Source organism: Choloepus didactylus, chromosome 17, assembly GCF_015220235.1.
Source record: "Choloepus didactylus isolate mChoDid1 chromosome 17, mChoDid1.pri, whole genome shotgun sequence".
Lineage (NCBI taxonomy): Eukaryota > Metazoa > Chordata > Mammalia > Pilosa > Megalonychidae > Choloepus > Choloepus didactylus.
Window position 1 is genome coordinate 29,767,294 of NC_051323.1, and position 15,950 is coordinate 29,783,243.

The 15,950-nt window shown below is 37.6% G+C and overlaps 1 protein-coding gene across 2 annotated transcripts in view; it reads right to left on the reverse strand.

Annotated features, from left to right (window-relative positions):
* Positions 1-4,244: 4,244 nt before the first annotated feature.
* The window catches only part of COMMD1 (copper metabolism domain containing 1), a 283,066-nt gene continuing 271,360 nt past the window's right edge, over positions 4,245-15,950 (reverse strand). For both annotated transcript variants that reach the window (XM_037807070.1, XM_037807068.1), the window contains exon 3: positions 4,245-4,467. In XM_037807070.1, coding sequence (XP_037662998.1) covers positions 4,360-4,467 — 108 coding nt within the window. In that variant the 3' untranslated portion in view covers positions 4,245-4,359. The remainder of the gene's footprint in view (positions 4,468-15,950) is intronic.

A 15,950-nucleotide genomic window follows, 5' to 3' on the forward strand; every position in this document is an offset into this window, starting at 1 on the left:
ACGATTCTGTACTGATTTTTAAATTTAATATTAATAATTTTTAATGAGCATGTATTACTTCTATAATCAAAACTTTAAAAAAATCTGATCTTTGTTCTATTGCACCATGGGTAGGCCATGCTGAGAAAACCATAATAGTGAGGGAGTGTACACGTTATAGAATTCATTATAGACATAATTACAACCAATTAATAGGCAAGAGTTATGCTGTATTTAGCAAGTTTGGGTCATGGCTGTCCAGCTAGGATGAGGACAATCCACTGCCTTACCTGAGCACTGTGAAAAGCCAGGAGGTCCCATGTAGCAGCAGACTTACTCGTCTTGCATATCACAACCAGAGATTGGTGGCATCTAGTTGACAGCAAAGCCAAGGCCATCACAAATAGCACCTGGCTCGACAGTGAACAAAGTGGCCTCAAGCACAAGGACAGGTCTAACAGGGATGCAGGATGCAAGTAACATTGAGCCTCCCAGTCCCTAAGGTCACTTCTGTATACAAAAAGCATCACTATAGGGACGGTCATCATCTAACACAATGTGCAAGAACATACTTTTTCCAAACACAATTATTCTTTTGAAGAGTCTGATAGGTAGAATATAAAGATGAAAGACAGTAGCTCTGAAATCTCTTCCTGATTATGGCCTTGTAGAAGTCCTCTTCCCTGTGTATACAGATGTTTCCTCATTTTTGACAAGATGATAAAATAGCTTCTACCAAAGCCTCCAAATTGGTCATTCTGAGATTAGCGCCAAATCTTAGCCATGGTTCTAAAACTAGCCAGAATGATAAATCTATAAAATCCCCAAATTTATTTTAATTTAATATAAAAGCAGTGTAACAGCATTAAAAGATTTTCACTATTTAATTTTTTTAAACTAGTAGTTTAATCTCTTATTCCACTTGAGCAGTCAACTCCATTTCCTCCCTATTTCTCCCCATTCCCACCATATCCCATGTGGGAGTGAATCAACAGAATTCTAAATCCTTACACCAGCAGGAAATAGAAAAGTACCCAAGAACAGGCAAAAGAGAAACAAAAGGCCTAGTTACAGCCCTTGGTGAGTAAATGATGTAAATACCCATATTTTATTATCTGCTCATGTACAGATTAGGTCTTTTATTCGGATAATGTAGCAAACTTGTAAACTATGTCAGTGGGCACCATTTATCTGACAGGAAGCAGGCTCAGGCAGGTTCCTTTGTAACAAAAGGCTAGCTCAGTGTTGCATACGGTTGAGATGCTTTGGGAGATAAGTATGGCCATCCCCACATAACAGAGAGTTGACCTTACAAATAAAAAATCACTATTTCTGAAACTTTGAGGTCAAAAACTATATGCTTTACAACCAGAGTTAAGCTCAAGCTAACTATGTTTCATTTGGGTTTTCCCTTCTGCTGAGTAAGTCACCATCTCAAATATTTGAAAACCTTGGCTGGAAAGTTGGAGAGCCAAGAATTATAAGGTAGCATTTGCTCCACAAAGTCCATACCTTCCAGCATCCTGTTCTTCTAGGAAAATATCCAATCATTTCTCAGCTGACCCCAGTAGGCCTCCTTCTATAACTTGTTCTTTTCACTGGGCTAGATATTATTGTATACTATAGAAAACAATATTTTCTAACATCTATTTAACATTTATTTTCCTTTAAGTTTTCCAAATTTTCACCCAGGTCTAAAAAAAGAACTTTCAATAACTAATAGCTTGACACTATGTCAGCTATTTAATAAGATTTCAGATACTCAATGTCATCCTTTGCTTTTCACCACCTTCTTGTATTTGGGGGAGAATAAGTTAAACTAAATTTTAAAATGTTGCAATTCTTTTTGAATCATCATTGAAATAAGACTGGGGGAAGAGAAGTTATATAAAGGAAAGAAGCAACTATAATTATGGAATGATCCGATAAAAACCAGAGCTTCTAAGAAAAGTCAATCCTGAGAATAAAACCAAATTCATTGTTCCTTAGCAACACTACAGAAGTCTGGAAGTATCTGAGTTTATTCTGAAGGCTAGCTTTTGGTTTGGCTTGACTGTTTAAAAATAGACTGAAGTTACAGAATGCTTATGGTTAGTTAAGTAGGGGCAATTTCTATAAGGCCTGATTCTGATTAAGGATTATTTTAGTTTTGCCCCACATAACTTGAACTCAGAACAAAATGGTTTTAACCTAGGGTCAGAGAGGTAGAAAACCCATTGGGCTCTGCTGGGATCTGTAAGCCAATTTTCTCCTTCCCTGGTCCTTTCCTGATGACCCTGTCAGGAACTAACAGCCCTCCTCTTGCACTACCCCTAAGAAGATACCCTACTGTATTGCAAGGATCCCTTGCAAAATTTTATAAAAACGGCTTAGTCCCAGAAAAAATGGTAATATCCTACTATCATGCTTTCTTAGAGGGAATAAAAACTGATGCAAACTTTCTGGAGAGCAATTTGACAATGTTCATCAAGGTCTTAAAAAGAAATGTGTGTGCTCCACTTCCAGGTAAGTCAACTTCTCTCCCTGTTCTAGCCTTTTTTCTGTTATATCTGTATGTTAGGTTGATAGGTCATTTAACTGTTCTTCTTAGTATGTTTCAGTATTTTCATAATAAGACTATAATAAACATATACTCCTTTGGTAATCAGAAATTTAAAAAACTACCAATAAATATTAAACACACAAAAATACATCCTGCCCAAAACCCATAGTGTTAAATGAAATGACCACTTTTAGCAATCTTTTTTTTTTTTTTTTCTTTTAAATTCTGGAAAACTCAGTAATCATTAACAGTAGGTTTTCCAACTACTGAGAGTTTGGGGATATAATAAAAATAAAATGCTGGCAAAAGCCCATGCTCAGTTTTGTGGCTATTACTTTCATAGGATGACCTAAACAGAGCTTCAAACGAGGACAATGATTTACTCTCCTTGTGAGCCCATGGACTGCTCCTTCACACTCTCACAGATTTCCTTGGAATATGAGAGTCAGTATTAATGTGGTACTGCAGTCCTTCCTTCCAAAAACATCTGCTATCCCATTATTTGATGTGTTATTCTTTTCCTCCATTTTACAGCAGGAGACATTATCTAAATTCTCCTGGATCACATGGCAGTAGCCCTGGGAACAGAAAGCAAGTTTTAATAAGTCTTTGGCCAAACCTACAGGTTTCTTCCGAATCTGTTTACAGTTTCAAGATATTTTCTGCAGTGTCCACTGGGGCTTCATTTAAAACCTCCGGTCATTGTCTGAAAACTGCTGGGATGGTTTTAATCAGGAAGGAAGCCAGTATTTTCAGCTTGGGTGTTGGAAAAGCTCCTAAAATGTCTCCAAACTGATTTAGGAGAAACTGCTTAATAGAAGTGGACTTATTCCTGCCCTGGAATAAATTCATTAGAACAGACACATGCTGTAACCGTGGACCAAAAGAATCACATTTTTTGAATACATTATATCCCCAAAGCAACTAAGGTTCTAAATCTTATCAGTATCAGATAACAAGACTTGCTCATCAGGGACCACAGCCTCAATATATTGGTTTACAGCTTCCTCTTCTTGGAATACTCTTGGTGTTTGGTGTAACTTCAGAAATTTTTCTTGAAGAGGTTTTTACATGATGACTCAAGTAAAATGTTCTGAGGAAAAAAACCTCACATAACCTCAGCAGACATTTCCCCTCCCCACAAGGCAAGTGAAGGGCATCCCTTCATGATGAGGAAAGTTTAATTCTAGGTTCCAGAAAAGACTGAGTCTCTCAGTAGCTCAGATCAAACCAGATTCCCCAAACTAGATCAGGACTAATCCAAATACTTGAATCAGTTCTAGAAGCATTTCAGGTAAACCTCTTCTAGATTAGGCAGAATTCTCTAGGCTTCTTAACTCAGAACACATAGCAGTCTAGGTCAGCCCTGAATTTGCATGCTTAAAATGTTTTCTTCCTCCTTTTCTAATTCTTGCATGATTTATCATGTATAAATTCCTAAAATCCTACCCAAGAACAAACCACTATAGCAAGGGTTTCCAAAGTGTGGTCCAGAACTTACTCCATCAGAGCCATCTGAATTACTTGTTAAACGTACAAATTCCTGGACCCCACCCCAGGGGGTAAGGCCCTAGAAGCCTGCTTTTTATAGTATTTATATTTTTAAATGCTTTTACAACTGCTCCTGCATGCTAAAGTATGGGAATCCCTGCTCTGGTACAACTGTAAGAGGAAATGAAAGGGAGAGAGAAAAAGAAATCCCAACAAGCAGAGGCAGGCAAGGTTTGGATTTGAGGATTTAATACCAATGGGAGAATAAGATTTAAAAAAGGTTACTGGGGAGGGACCATGGACACCTTTGCATCAAAACTCCAACTCCTTTCTTACACCGTCTTCAGTTAGGCTGGCTGCATCAGTATACTGATACTTTCTTCTATCTCTGAGAGCTTCTTCAGGATTTGGTTGACCTTTACTTCATCAAATTCCAAACAAAGAAATTCCGATTCCTGGAAAACATAAAAGGATGTTTTAGACGGGATCCCAAGACACTCAAGACTCTCCATCCTGTGCAACCCAGCTCCAAAGATCCTGGGCCCCTCCCCAGGAAGCCTGGCTGAAGTCTCAATTCCTTTGATATTTTACCCAGCAAAGCAGCTCTACAACAATGCCCTAAATAAAACCACTTTTAGAAAGGAATTTCATAAACGGTGAAGAGGTATACAAATGTCAGATGTTCCCATTATGAGGCAAGTGAGAAGCTCTGTTTATCTATGATCTCATGTGATCCTATAACAATTTTTAAGATAAGTAGTTAAAATAAATGAGGACCTTGGAGAACAGAGAGGTTAAATTGTATCAAAATCAGAGAAAGGCAGAGTCAGATTGTGAACTCCCAGCTCTGGCTGACTCCAGAAGCCCTTGCTTTCTCCACCATAGTATAGCAATGGAAGGAGTATTTGGATTGGCCCTGAGTTGGCCTGAGGACTGGGCTCATTCGGAGTTAGTGGTTATGCAGAAATTTTGACAATTGCTTAGGAAACAACCAGATAATTACTAAACTACGATTTTGAAAGAACAACACACATTCCTGGGACCTTTCCATTTGCTGCAAGCCACCCCTCTCCAAGATTCCTCAAACACATCCCCTTCGATCACTGTTTTCCTAAATTAGGTACACATAAAAAAAAATAAGACTTCCAAGTGCAGTGGCAGAAATATCATGTACAGTGGACAAATCCTAAGTCCTCAATATTTGGAGAAATAGGGGCAAATTATCTATCCAAGGGTGACTATATTTAAGATCCTCAAGGACATTGATCACATAATTTTAAAAATAGTATGGATCCTTAGAGATCATATCTAGATAATGAAATGGAGGCCCCAGGCATGTTAAATGACTTGCCTAACGTCCCTCTGCCAATGGCAAAACCATCAGGTCAGTGCTCTTTTTCTACATTTTCCTCTCTAGATACTACAGCAACCCCTCAGCTCCTTTACCAATGCGGCAGGTAAAGGAAGGCCAAAGAGCCTCTTCAGAGGGAGGAAGTCACTCCACCCTCAGGTGGAAAAACCTTCAGGAGACCATTTTGAAAAAGCATCTTTGCTGTTGTTAAGCTGCAGTACTGAGTCCACAATGATGCCAATGAACACCCCCCAGGAGAAATGAGTGCAGAGGGAAAGAAGGGCTTCTCGGATGAAAGGTTTCCAAAGGTAGGGAAGGCAGCGTTCTCTACTCACAGGGAATCCTCTCCTCGAAATGAACAGAATAGGAGAGGAGTGGGATCTCAAATGTGAAGTTGGAAGCTCGGCCAAGTTTTCATTTAGACCAAAGCAAAAACCAATTTTAAACAAAGAAAGAATAAAAATGTAAGCTCCCTGCAGTTCGGTTTATCTCCTTTTGGAAAGAAGAAAAAAATTCATGGCTGTTTAGGGAGTTCAGTTGGTTGACTTAAAAACAGGTCTCAGAACCCTTTTTAGGTTCTAAAGAATTGGGGTAGCTGGTGGTGGATACCTGAAACTATCAAACTACAACCCAGAACCCATGAATCTCGAAGACAGTTGTATAAAAACGTAGCTTATGAGGGGTGACAATGGGATTGGGAAAGCCATAAGGACCACACTCCACTTTGTCTAGTTTATGGATGGATGAGTAGAAAAATAGGGGAAGGAAACAAACAGACAAAGGTACCCAGTGTTCTTTTTTACTTCAATTGCTCTTTTTCACTCTAATTATTATTCTTGTTATTTTTGTGTGTGTGCTAATGAAGGTGTCAGGGATTGATTTGGGTGATGAATGTACCACTATGTAATGATACTGTAAACAATCGAAAGTACGATTTGTTTTGTATGACTGCGTGGTATGTGAATATATCTCAATAAAATGAAGATTAAAAAAAAAAAAACAGGTCTCAGATTTCAAAGTCTCTTGTTCTTCATTAAACTTTATTGAAATCTTTAACTTGACTTCATTTTTTTTAAAAAACATTTGGCTTTGCAACAATGGTCTAGAAACTAATAGTTACCAGAGCCTAATATATACATTCAGGAAATTGGCAGAAAAGATAATATAACCAATGTTTTTCCTCAGTGAAGGAAAGTCACAACAATATATCTCCCTGTTTTCTATTTGTATGGGAAAGATTATCACAGACAATATTCGTAGAGCTAGGAATGCCTGAGCAGGGTGTGTTAATGAATAGCCAGGATCTTTTCTGACTAGGGAGCTGTTCGTTTCTTGTAGGTTTCTGTACTCAAATTATCTTTAATTGAACCCCTAAGATTTGTAAAGCTCAGTTTATTTTTAAGATAGATCAAATACTACAGAGAAATAGCAGGCCATATAAATAAAATCCAAAGTTAAATAGAGGTATTTTCCCTTCACTCTCAGCCTGGAAACAATGAAACAATACACACTAATGTGTTTAAAAGATACATTGAAAAATACATTGTTCTTGCATAAATGGTTTACCTAAAACTGTATTATCAAGGCCTACCTTCCTCTAAACTATCAAAATATTTTATATGGAATTCAAGAGCCTTTAAACTGGGGCCTAAACATGGGGGGCTTTGTTCAAATTTCACATTACCTACAGAAAGTAAATCTAATGGTCTTGAAAATATCTTTAGAAATGTTAGGTGATGTCTATCAAGCCAGAGGCCAAAAGTACATGAGCAATCTGAAACCTTTGATATTTTCTTCAGTCTTCCTTCCTTATCTGAACCTAATTGGTAATACACAACAGATGACAACACTAAATTCCTGTATTTAAGATCTGAGTTAAATTAGAACCTGCTTCTTTTCAGTAGAGGGTACAGCATGGAAGAGAGTAAGAAAGTAGGTAGCACATATATAAGCAAGCACATTATTATTATTATTATTTATTATTATTATTTTGTATGTAAATTATTTACATTTTTATTGTGAAATATCACATAAATACAGAACAGTGATAACATTCAAAGTATGATTTAACAAGAAGTTTATAGATAATTACAACAAATGTTATGGTTTACAGTTCTACAGTTTCAGTTATTTCCTTATTGTGAAATATAACATATATACAGAAAGGTGATAACTTTCAAGGTATAATTTGATGAGTACATACAGTGAAAATTTCAAAGACTGTTATGGGTTACAGTTCCACCATTTCTATTATTTCCTTCTAGCTATTCTAATAACCTAGCATCTAATATACATCCATCTATCTATCTATCTATCTATCTATCTATAATATAAAGTTTCAGTATTCTTAATTCTTTGTTGAATCCTATCTTTTCTTTTGCTACCTATTCCTCTCCTTTACATTTTCTAGATCTTCAGGGATGACAAGGCAGTGTCCACTCTTACTTGGTCATATTGAAACTGGGTTTTGACATTATGTAAAAGGGGGCTGCATCTGGTTGATCTTAAGCACATTATTATTAAGAACACGTACTTTGTGATCATGGGGAGTACAGCCATGTATTAAACTGAAGGGTTTAAATAATTACTTCAAATTAGAATAGAAAGCAAAAGCAAAGTATTCAAATTCCTGTCTCTCCAAGTGCAAAAACTAAAAATTCATAAAATCTTGAGATCCTTGAGAGGCCACTCTCTCCAAAAGAACCTAAAAAACAATCCAGCTTTAAAGACTTCCAGAGACAGACATCTTGCATGCTCCTAAGGAACTCCTTTCCCAGGTAACCACTTTAAACTACTCAGAAAACTCTTACCTGGCCAACCCCAAATCCTAATTTCCTAACATTTCCTAGCTGGGTCAGAGAATATAATTGATTATTAGTCTGTCTATTATATAGATAGACTTCAATAGTAATTGAAAGCTTTATTAAGCAAATGTTCGTTTTTCTCCATCTATACACTAAATAAATCTATACACTAAATAACCTCTTTGAATATAATGTTCATTTAAATGACCTTCTTATCGAGGCCCATAGGCATACCCTGAGCAATTCTGCAAAACAACGTGGTAGTGACAAAATGCTAAGAACAGAAAGTAAAAAGGAGTTATGGCTTGTTAAATACCCAAATGGAACCATTTAAAACATTTTTTTTTTAATTAGAAAACACGCTTTATTAGCTCACATTTCTGTAGGTCAAAAGTCCAGTCATAGTGCATTTAAAACAATTTGAACATAAAACAAAACAAAAATCCTCTTACCTGTTTTGTATAATATTACTGTTTCCCATGCTAAATTCTCACAATGTGTCATCTCAATTTATTGGTCATATTTAACATTACAATACAACTTGGGCAAGTTCTAATACGTTGTGGTTTCTTTGAAAAAAAAATGCTAAAGTTGGGGGATGGAGGGTGAGATGGGAAAGGAGCTCACTAACCAGTACTGATTTAGGAAGATCACATACTTACAGCTGGCCAAGTTTCATAACGCTTATCACCTAGATGTTTCATTTGGTTTCATTTATTGACACAAATGTATTCTCCTGAGCAAAAAGTTTGGCCATAAGGACTATCATCTGTTTGGGCTATCCTTTCATAAACTTAAATTTATCCCCTGATCTGCAGCTCTGCAACTCAGTGTCTTCTGTATCTAGTGACTGGACAGAAAGAGAACATGTGGCAAGGTCAAAACTGGCAATGGCTTTTTGGAGAACAATTATATAAGATACACCCAGGACCTCTGAATACCGCCCATCAGAGAAGTTCAAAACATCTTCAAAGTAAACCGCTGTTTACACTTAATCCCACACTCCCCATGGCTTTCTCAGAATTATCTTTAATATAGCTTCTTAACCCCTTTAGCCAACCCCGAATCCCAGAAACAGTTCCTCTGTAGCAAAGACCTTCCAGGTCCTTTCTTCCCTGAAAACTAAACCAGGCTAATTATTCTTTATTTGTCCTTTCATATAAATTCTCCACCCTTTTCTACCTTGTTCCATTTTGTTCTCTGGCTTATAGCGGGGTTTGGGCAACAGGAAAGAGAGGTCAGAATGTTTGTTCCTCTACCACTAACTCCTTCCTTGCTTCACCTTGGTTCTAGCTGGGGGTGCGTTTCTTTAAGTTCACAGCTCCCAATGTGTGGCGCCTCTTCCATGGCTGCAGTTCTTGTTGAGTTTCTGAACACTGTTCTCTCCCCTTGCCTGTTTAGGCCCAGGGGTGGTAACAGCTTTTTTGCTTGCTATTCCTAAGCTGCTCCACTATCCTTTCTGGTTCCCTTACCATTGAATTGAGTTTTTATTTCTTTTTCTCCTTCCATTTCCCCCCTTATTTCTGTTGATTTGGAAGCTATATGCTTTTTTTTTCCCCTCCTATTCTTTTAAGTGATTATCCTAGCTATTTAAATGCACATACTTAAAGTCTAAAGTTACTATTTTTAACTTTCTCCAAAACCATACAGAGACCTTAAAACACATTAACTCCAATAATCCTCTCCAATTTATATGCTACTATTGTCTAGTACTTTTGTTCTGTTTTTTAATGAAACCCACAAATTAGACATTACTATAATTGCCTATGTTTTTAAGGTATTATTATTGTTTATATTTGTTTAGATTTATCAGGAAGAGAGACTGATCAAAGTTCTAATCCATTCTTCTGCTATCTCTACTTTCTACCTTCAGTCAAAGTAGTACAGGACATAATAGTGATCACACTTCCTGCCTCTTAACCCTGAGCCTGAGTTCTCTGCCTCGAGTTCCCATACCTCTATGATTGGGCCCAAATCTGCCTTAATAGCCATACCTCCAACTACCTCCCAGACTGAACTTCTAGCTCCAACTAGAGTTGTCTGCTCATCATATCCTGCCCCATGAGCCTTTTCTTATGCTATTCCTCCCATTTAGAATGTTTCTCTTCCTTCTCCTATTGCCTAAATCTTATGTATCCACTAGGACTAAGCTGAAATCTCAAACAGTGAAGATTTCACTAACCAACTTAGGTATATTTGTGTATTTGAAAACAAAATTAGATTATATATTCTTTGGATGTTTGAGTTTTCACATATCTTTGTACTCCTTTGGAGCCTTGCTCAATAAAGACTTTCTGCTTGCTTGTCACGTATTGAGAAACTGAGATCATCATCATCAATTAAAATTTATTAAGCATCTTTTGGATTTGGGTTGCATTCAGGAACTTTGAGTGATTTTTATAGACCACTTCTTAAGCACAAGGCTATCTTCAGAGCCTCAAAGTGTTTATACTTTAAAAGAGTGTAAAGACACAGAACGAACCTGATACTCTCTAGCCTGTGCTTCTGAAGAAGATGTACAGAACCTTGCCTACAGGAATCACAGAAGCACACACGGAGCATTTTACACTAGCTTCACTACTGGTCAAAAAAAAAAATGCTAGAAGTAAATAGTTAATACTTTTTAGCTAGAATTTGTTTCACCAATGAGGAATATTTTCTTGAGCGTTAAGACAGAAAACTGTTCTCCATAGGCGATGGAATTCCCTCTTTGTCCCCTCCCTTCCTCACCAATAGACACTACAAGCTGGGTAGGAAGTCTTATTGTAAGTAGACAGCCTCCCCATAGATAATAATATCTTTACCCATTGCCACTGGCCAAAGATAGAAATGCTTTCTTCTCACTACAAGTGCCATTTTTCTCACCTTCCTTTGGCAGAAACAAAGGAGACATTGTACAGTTAATGCCACTTTTGGCTGCACCCAGGCAGGGATGGCAGCTGCATTTGCTGGGATTACTTCAGTGTATTATTGGATCTTTCTTGCCAGGAATGCAGAGTAACCCTTGTTCTACCTCTGGCAAAAAAACAACAGGTGCCAGCAGGCCTTGACTACCTCCCACAGCAGCAGCAAAGAGCTGTGAAAAACTTGAGCAGCAGTTAATAATAGGTAACTTACTTTCTGAAAATTGACTTTTGAAATTACTTAACCACTTAGTTTTGCAATTATATAAATATGACAGGCTGCAGGTAGGAAGATTCCTGCAGTGTTCTGATCTCAATACAATGAAGGTCAGGACTTGGTTATGAGTCACTTCTTTACCTGTCAAACTGGATAAGTTTTCCTTTTCCTCTGCCATTTGCAATATTTTCCCAGTAGGGCTATCATTTCTCCATTTGCTGTGCTTTCTGATCTCAATCACTACTTCTTCTGGTTTACATAATCAACAGTATAAACATAAAAGCTGAATCTTCTCAGACACCAAAGTACATAATCACCAAATACAAACTCCAAAGATGAGCAAGGCAAGGATTTTCATCACATCTAAGTTGGTAGAAAGGCTACCCTTCAAGTGATAAATAATGAGATGAGCCAGAATCAATATTTGATTTTTCCCATTATCATTTGATATTTAAATCTTGTATGGTAGCACTTTGGGGGGGGGGGTGGTAAAATAATTTTTAAATATTTATTATTATTATTGACATAGAATTCATAAACATCACTACTTAAAAGTATACAGTTCAGTGGTTTTTAATATATTCACAATGTTGTGTAATCATCACTACTATTTAATTCCAGGACATTTCCATCATTGCAACAAGAAACACTGTATCTATTATATGGTAGCACTTTGATATTCAAAAAAAGATGACAACAAAAAAGGAGGACAACTGTGGAAGATGAGATTAAGAATTTGTATTAAAGGTCCTTGATAACAGAAACATGCCCTCATCTCCACAATCTGTTCTTATACCCTATATCTAAAGAAATAGATAGCTTATGCTGCTGCTTAAAACAACATTTTTAAAAAGAAAATAACTTGTGATTTATAATATTTTAAATTTTTCAAAAAAAATTTTTTAGCAATACATATTACAACCAATGGTCCCTACTTGGGCCCTTTTTATCCTGAGGCAATCTTGTCTCAAATATAATAGCCATTAAGTCCTGCTTCTAGTGTGTAAAGAACATGCTAATGCAATTTTCCAAAAATGGAGAAAAAATCATACTGTAAATCACAAAGCAAGTCATCCTACTGAGAATGAAAATGGGCTGAAATCAGACATTTTTAGAACTCTTAGACTGCGACTTAATAACCAAGCAACTAAATTAAAATGACTCAGGCAAAAACTCAGTAAGTTTGTCCATAATGTGCTAAGAGCTATATGGGACTAAGACAGGGTCTCTAAGAAGTAAGAGAATGCACTCTAATAAATAAAACAGCAGTGCCTCAGCAACATACCGGGTACTTTCAGAGCCAAAGCAGCTTCTAATGCAAGGCTTTATCCATATTCTAACAGTCTCCTAGAAGATGGCTGAGTATTGCCAGTGTAGTATAAAGGAATCAACTGTCACGAGACAGCAATTCTCCATTTCTCTGGAGATGTCACTCAGGCACGTTAATGGACTTTTGTGAAGACAACCTGACAACAGCAAAGTGCTTAAAAAATTACACCCCCCCCCCACGTCTTATTCTATTTAAAAATAAAACTTATGGGAAAACACGAACTTTTTAACAGTTTAAACTCAAGTGGAAAAAAGACACTGGGTATCTAGAAAGTTCTAGATATGCTTCTGATGTATGTTACAACTAAACAAATCAAGGGCACCTAATCCAACTTCCCAAGTGGCACACACAGGTTTTCTATAAAATGACAAAATTTTCAAATGACATCAGATTTTAATTATTCCAAATACCAATTATGTGGGTATCTGCTGCTTCTTGCCGCCCTCTTGCTTTGGTCCATCTTTGAAATATTTCCACAAGTTGGAAAAAGGAGATGAAATTTTAATTGGCTATATTTAAATTTAATAGACTATATTATAGCAGCTCTGCAAAAGGATTCATAGAAAAGGACATTAGAGCTATTGGGAGGAACTTTAACTGTGACTTCACAAACCACTTTTGAAAATCATATCCACATGGTGCAATTCAAGCCAAAAAGATCTTTTTATCCCCAAATATTTCCATTCCCTTAGACACTAGGGCTACTGTTCTCGGCCTAGATATTGCCTTTAAAACATAAATACTTCCAGGATTGGTAATGCAAAAAGTCATTACACCTTTCCGCTACTTAAATCAGGGTATTTATTTGCTTCCAACTAGAATGAACCTGAGTTGCCTGCCTTGAAGCAGAGAGTACCTAGCATTAAGAGGGATTGATGGCATCTAAGATGGCGGCATAGAGAGGACTAGAAGCTAGTTAGTTCTGCTGGAACAACTATTAAACAACCAGGAACAGCTAGTAAATAACCTGGAATAACTGCAGGGGGACAAACATGACCGTTCACTCATCATACACCAACCTCAATTGGGAGGAATGCCCAAGATTGCAGCATAAAATCTGTAAGTAAAAACTGCAGATCCAAGCTGGGAGCCCCCACCCCTAAAGCCCGAGCTGCAAAGCCTCATGGTGCTAAAGAGAAGCTATCTCCCAGCAAGCGAATATAGCTCAGGTGAGCTCCAACTGGGGTTTTAATTAACAAGCATGGACTGCTTGCTACGATCTACAAATCCCCAACAAGCAGACAGAGGCCTGGGGTGATGACTGACCTTGGAGAGCTGGAGGGTGGCCATGGACTGCCCTGAAGGGGGCTTTCTGTCCCTGTTTCGGCTCAGTGGAGAAAGCCTCAGCCATTTTCAGTTCCCAGCACTTTGACGCAGACAAGGGTGGAGATAGCACAGGTAGAGTCTATTCAAATGCTAATGAACTCTCCCTAGGGGGGTTAGCTTTCCTAAGAGGAAAAGGGTGGGGCTCAGCTCCGCTACCCGCCTTCCATTCAGAACCAGAACCCAGAGCCTGGGGGAAAACAGCCACGGACCACACCTCCTTACACCAGTCTGGAGTTATAGGCTGACAGGCACCACCTGCTGGGCAGAAAAGCACAGTGACCTGAGGCATCACAGGGTGTACCAATTTTCTAAGACACACACTCAGGGAAACCAGATACTGAATATTTCTTCCTTCTGGGACCTGAGCCATTCTGGTCTGGGAAAACATGATTAGGGTAACCACGGAAACCATGCCTAGACATCAGAAAACTACAACCTACACTAAGAAAAACGAAGCTATGGCCCAAAGGAACAAACTTACACTTCAACTGAGATACCGGAATTGAAACAACTAATAATAAGTCAATTCAAAAAGTTTAGGGAAGATATGGCAAAAGAGAAGAACCGTATAATGAAAACACTGGATGTACATAAGGTAGAAATTGGAAGTTTGAAATAATAACTGGCAGAATCTATGGAAATGAAAAGCACAACACAAGAGATGAAAGACACAATGGAAACATACAACAGCAGATCTCAAGAGGCAGAAGAAAACACTCAGGAACTGGAGAACAAGGAACCTGAAAGCCTACACACAAAAGAACAGATAGAGAAAAGAATGGAAAAATACAAGCAATGTCTCTGGGAACTTAAAGACAAAACGAAAAGCAAGAATGTATGTGTCTTGGGTGTCCCAGAAGGAGAAGAGAAGGGAAAAGGGGCAGAAGCAATAATAAAGGAAATAATCAATGAAAATTTCCCATTTCTTATGAAAGACATAAAATTACGGATCCAAGAAGCACAGCGTACCCCAAACAGAATAGATCTGAATAGTCCTATGCCAAGACACTTAATAATCAGATTATCAAATGTCAAAGATAAAGAGAGAATCCTGAAAGCAGCAAGAGAAAAGCGATCCATCACATACAAAGGAAGCTTGATAAAACTATGTGCGGATTTCTCAATAGAAACCATGGAGGCAAGAAGGAAGTGGGGTGATATATTTAAGATACTGAAAGAGAAAAACCACCAACCAAGAATCCTATATCTGGCAAAACTATTCTTCAAATATGAAGGAGAGCTTAAAATATTCTCTGACAAACAGACAATGACAGAGTTTGTGAACAAGATACCTGCTCTACAGGAAACACTAAAGGGAGCACTGCAGACAGAAAGGAAAAGACAGGCGTTAGAGGTTTGGAAAGAGGGATTGGTGGGCAGGGTATATAGGTAGGGCACAAAATATAAAAGAACCAGGAAAGTACCAAAAGCATATCCCTCCCTATCCTATAACCATTATTCTAAGACCCAGAGCACAGAACCATAGATTAAGGATCTTCAGCTACTCAGATCCATATACCCTCCATGCTTATTTTTTCCCATTTTGTTTATTGTGGTAAAATATATATAACAAATAATCATTTTAACCCTTTTAAAGCTTATATTTCTGTGACATTAAGTACACTGACAATGTTGTGTAACCTTTACCACTATCTATTTCCAAAACATTTTCATCATCCCAACGAGAAACTCACACCCAGGAAGCAATACTCCCCAATACGCTGTTCCCCCAGCCCCTGGTAACTATTGTTTTCTGTCTCTATGAACTTGCTTATTCTAAGAATTTCATATATGATAAATCAAACGGTACTTGTCCGTTGTGCTTCTTTACTCTACATGATGTCTTCAAGTTTCTTCCATGTTGTAGCATGCATCAACACTTCTTTATATGGCTTGATAATATTCCACTGTATGTATATATCACACAATATATCTGTTGATGTACATTGAGTTGCTTCTACCTTTTGGCTATATTGAGGAATGCTCTGATGAATACTGGTGTACAAA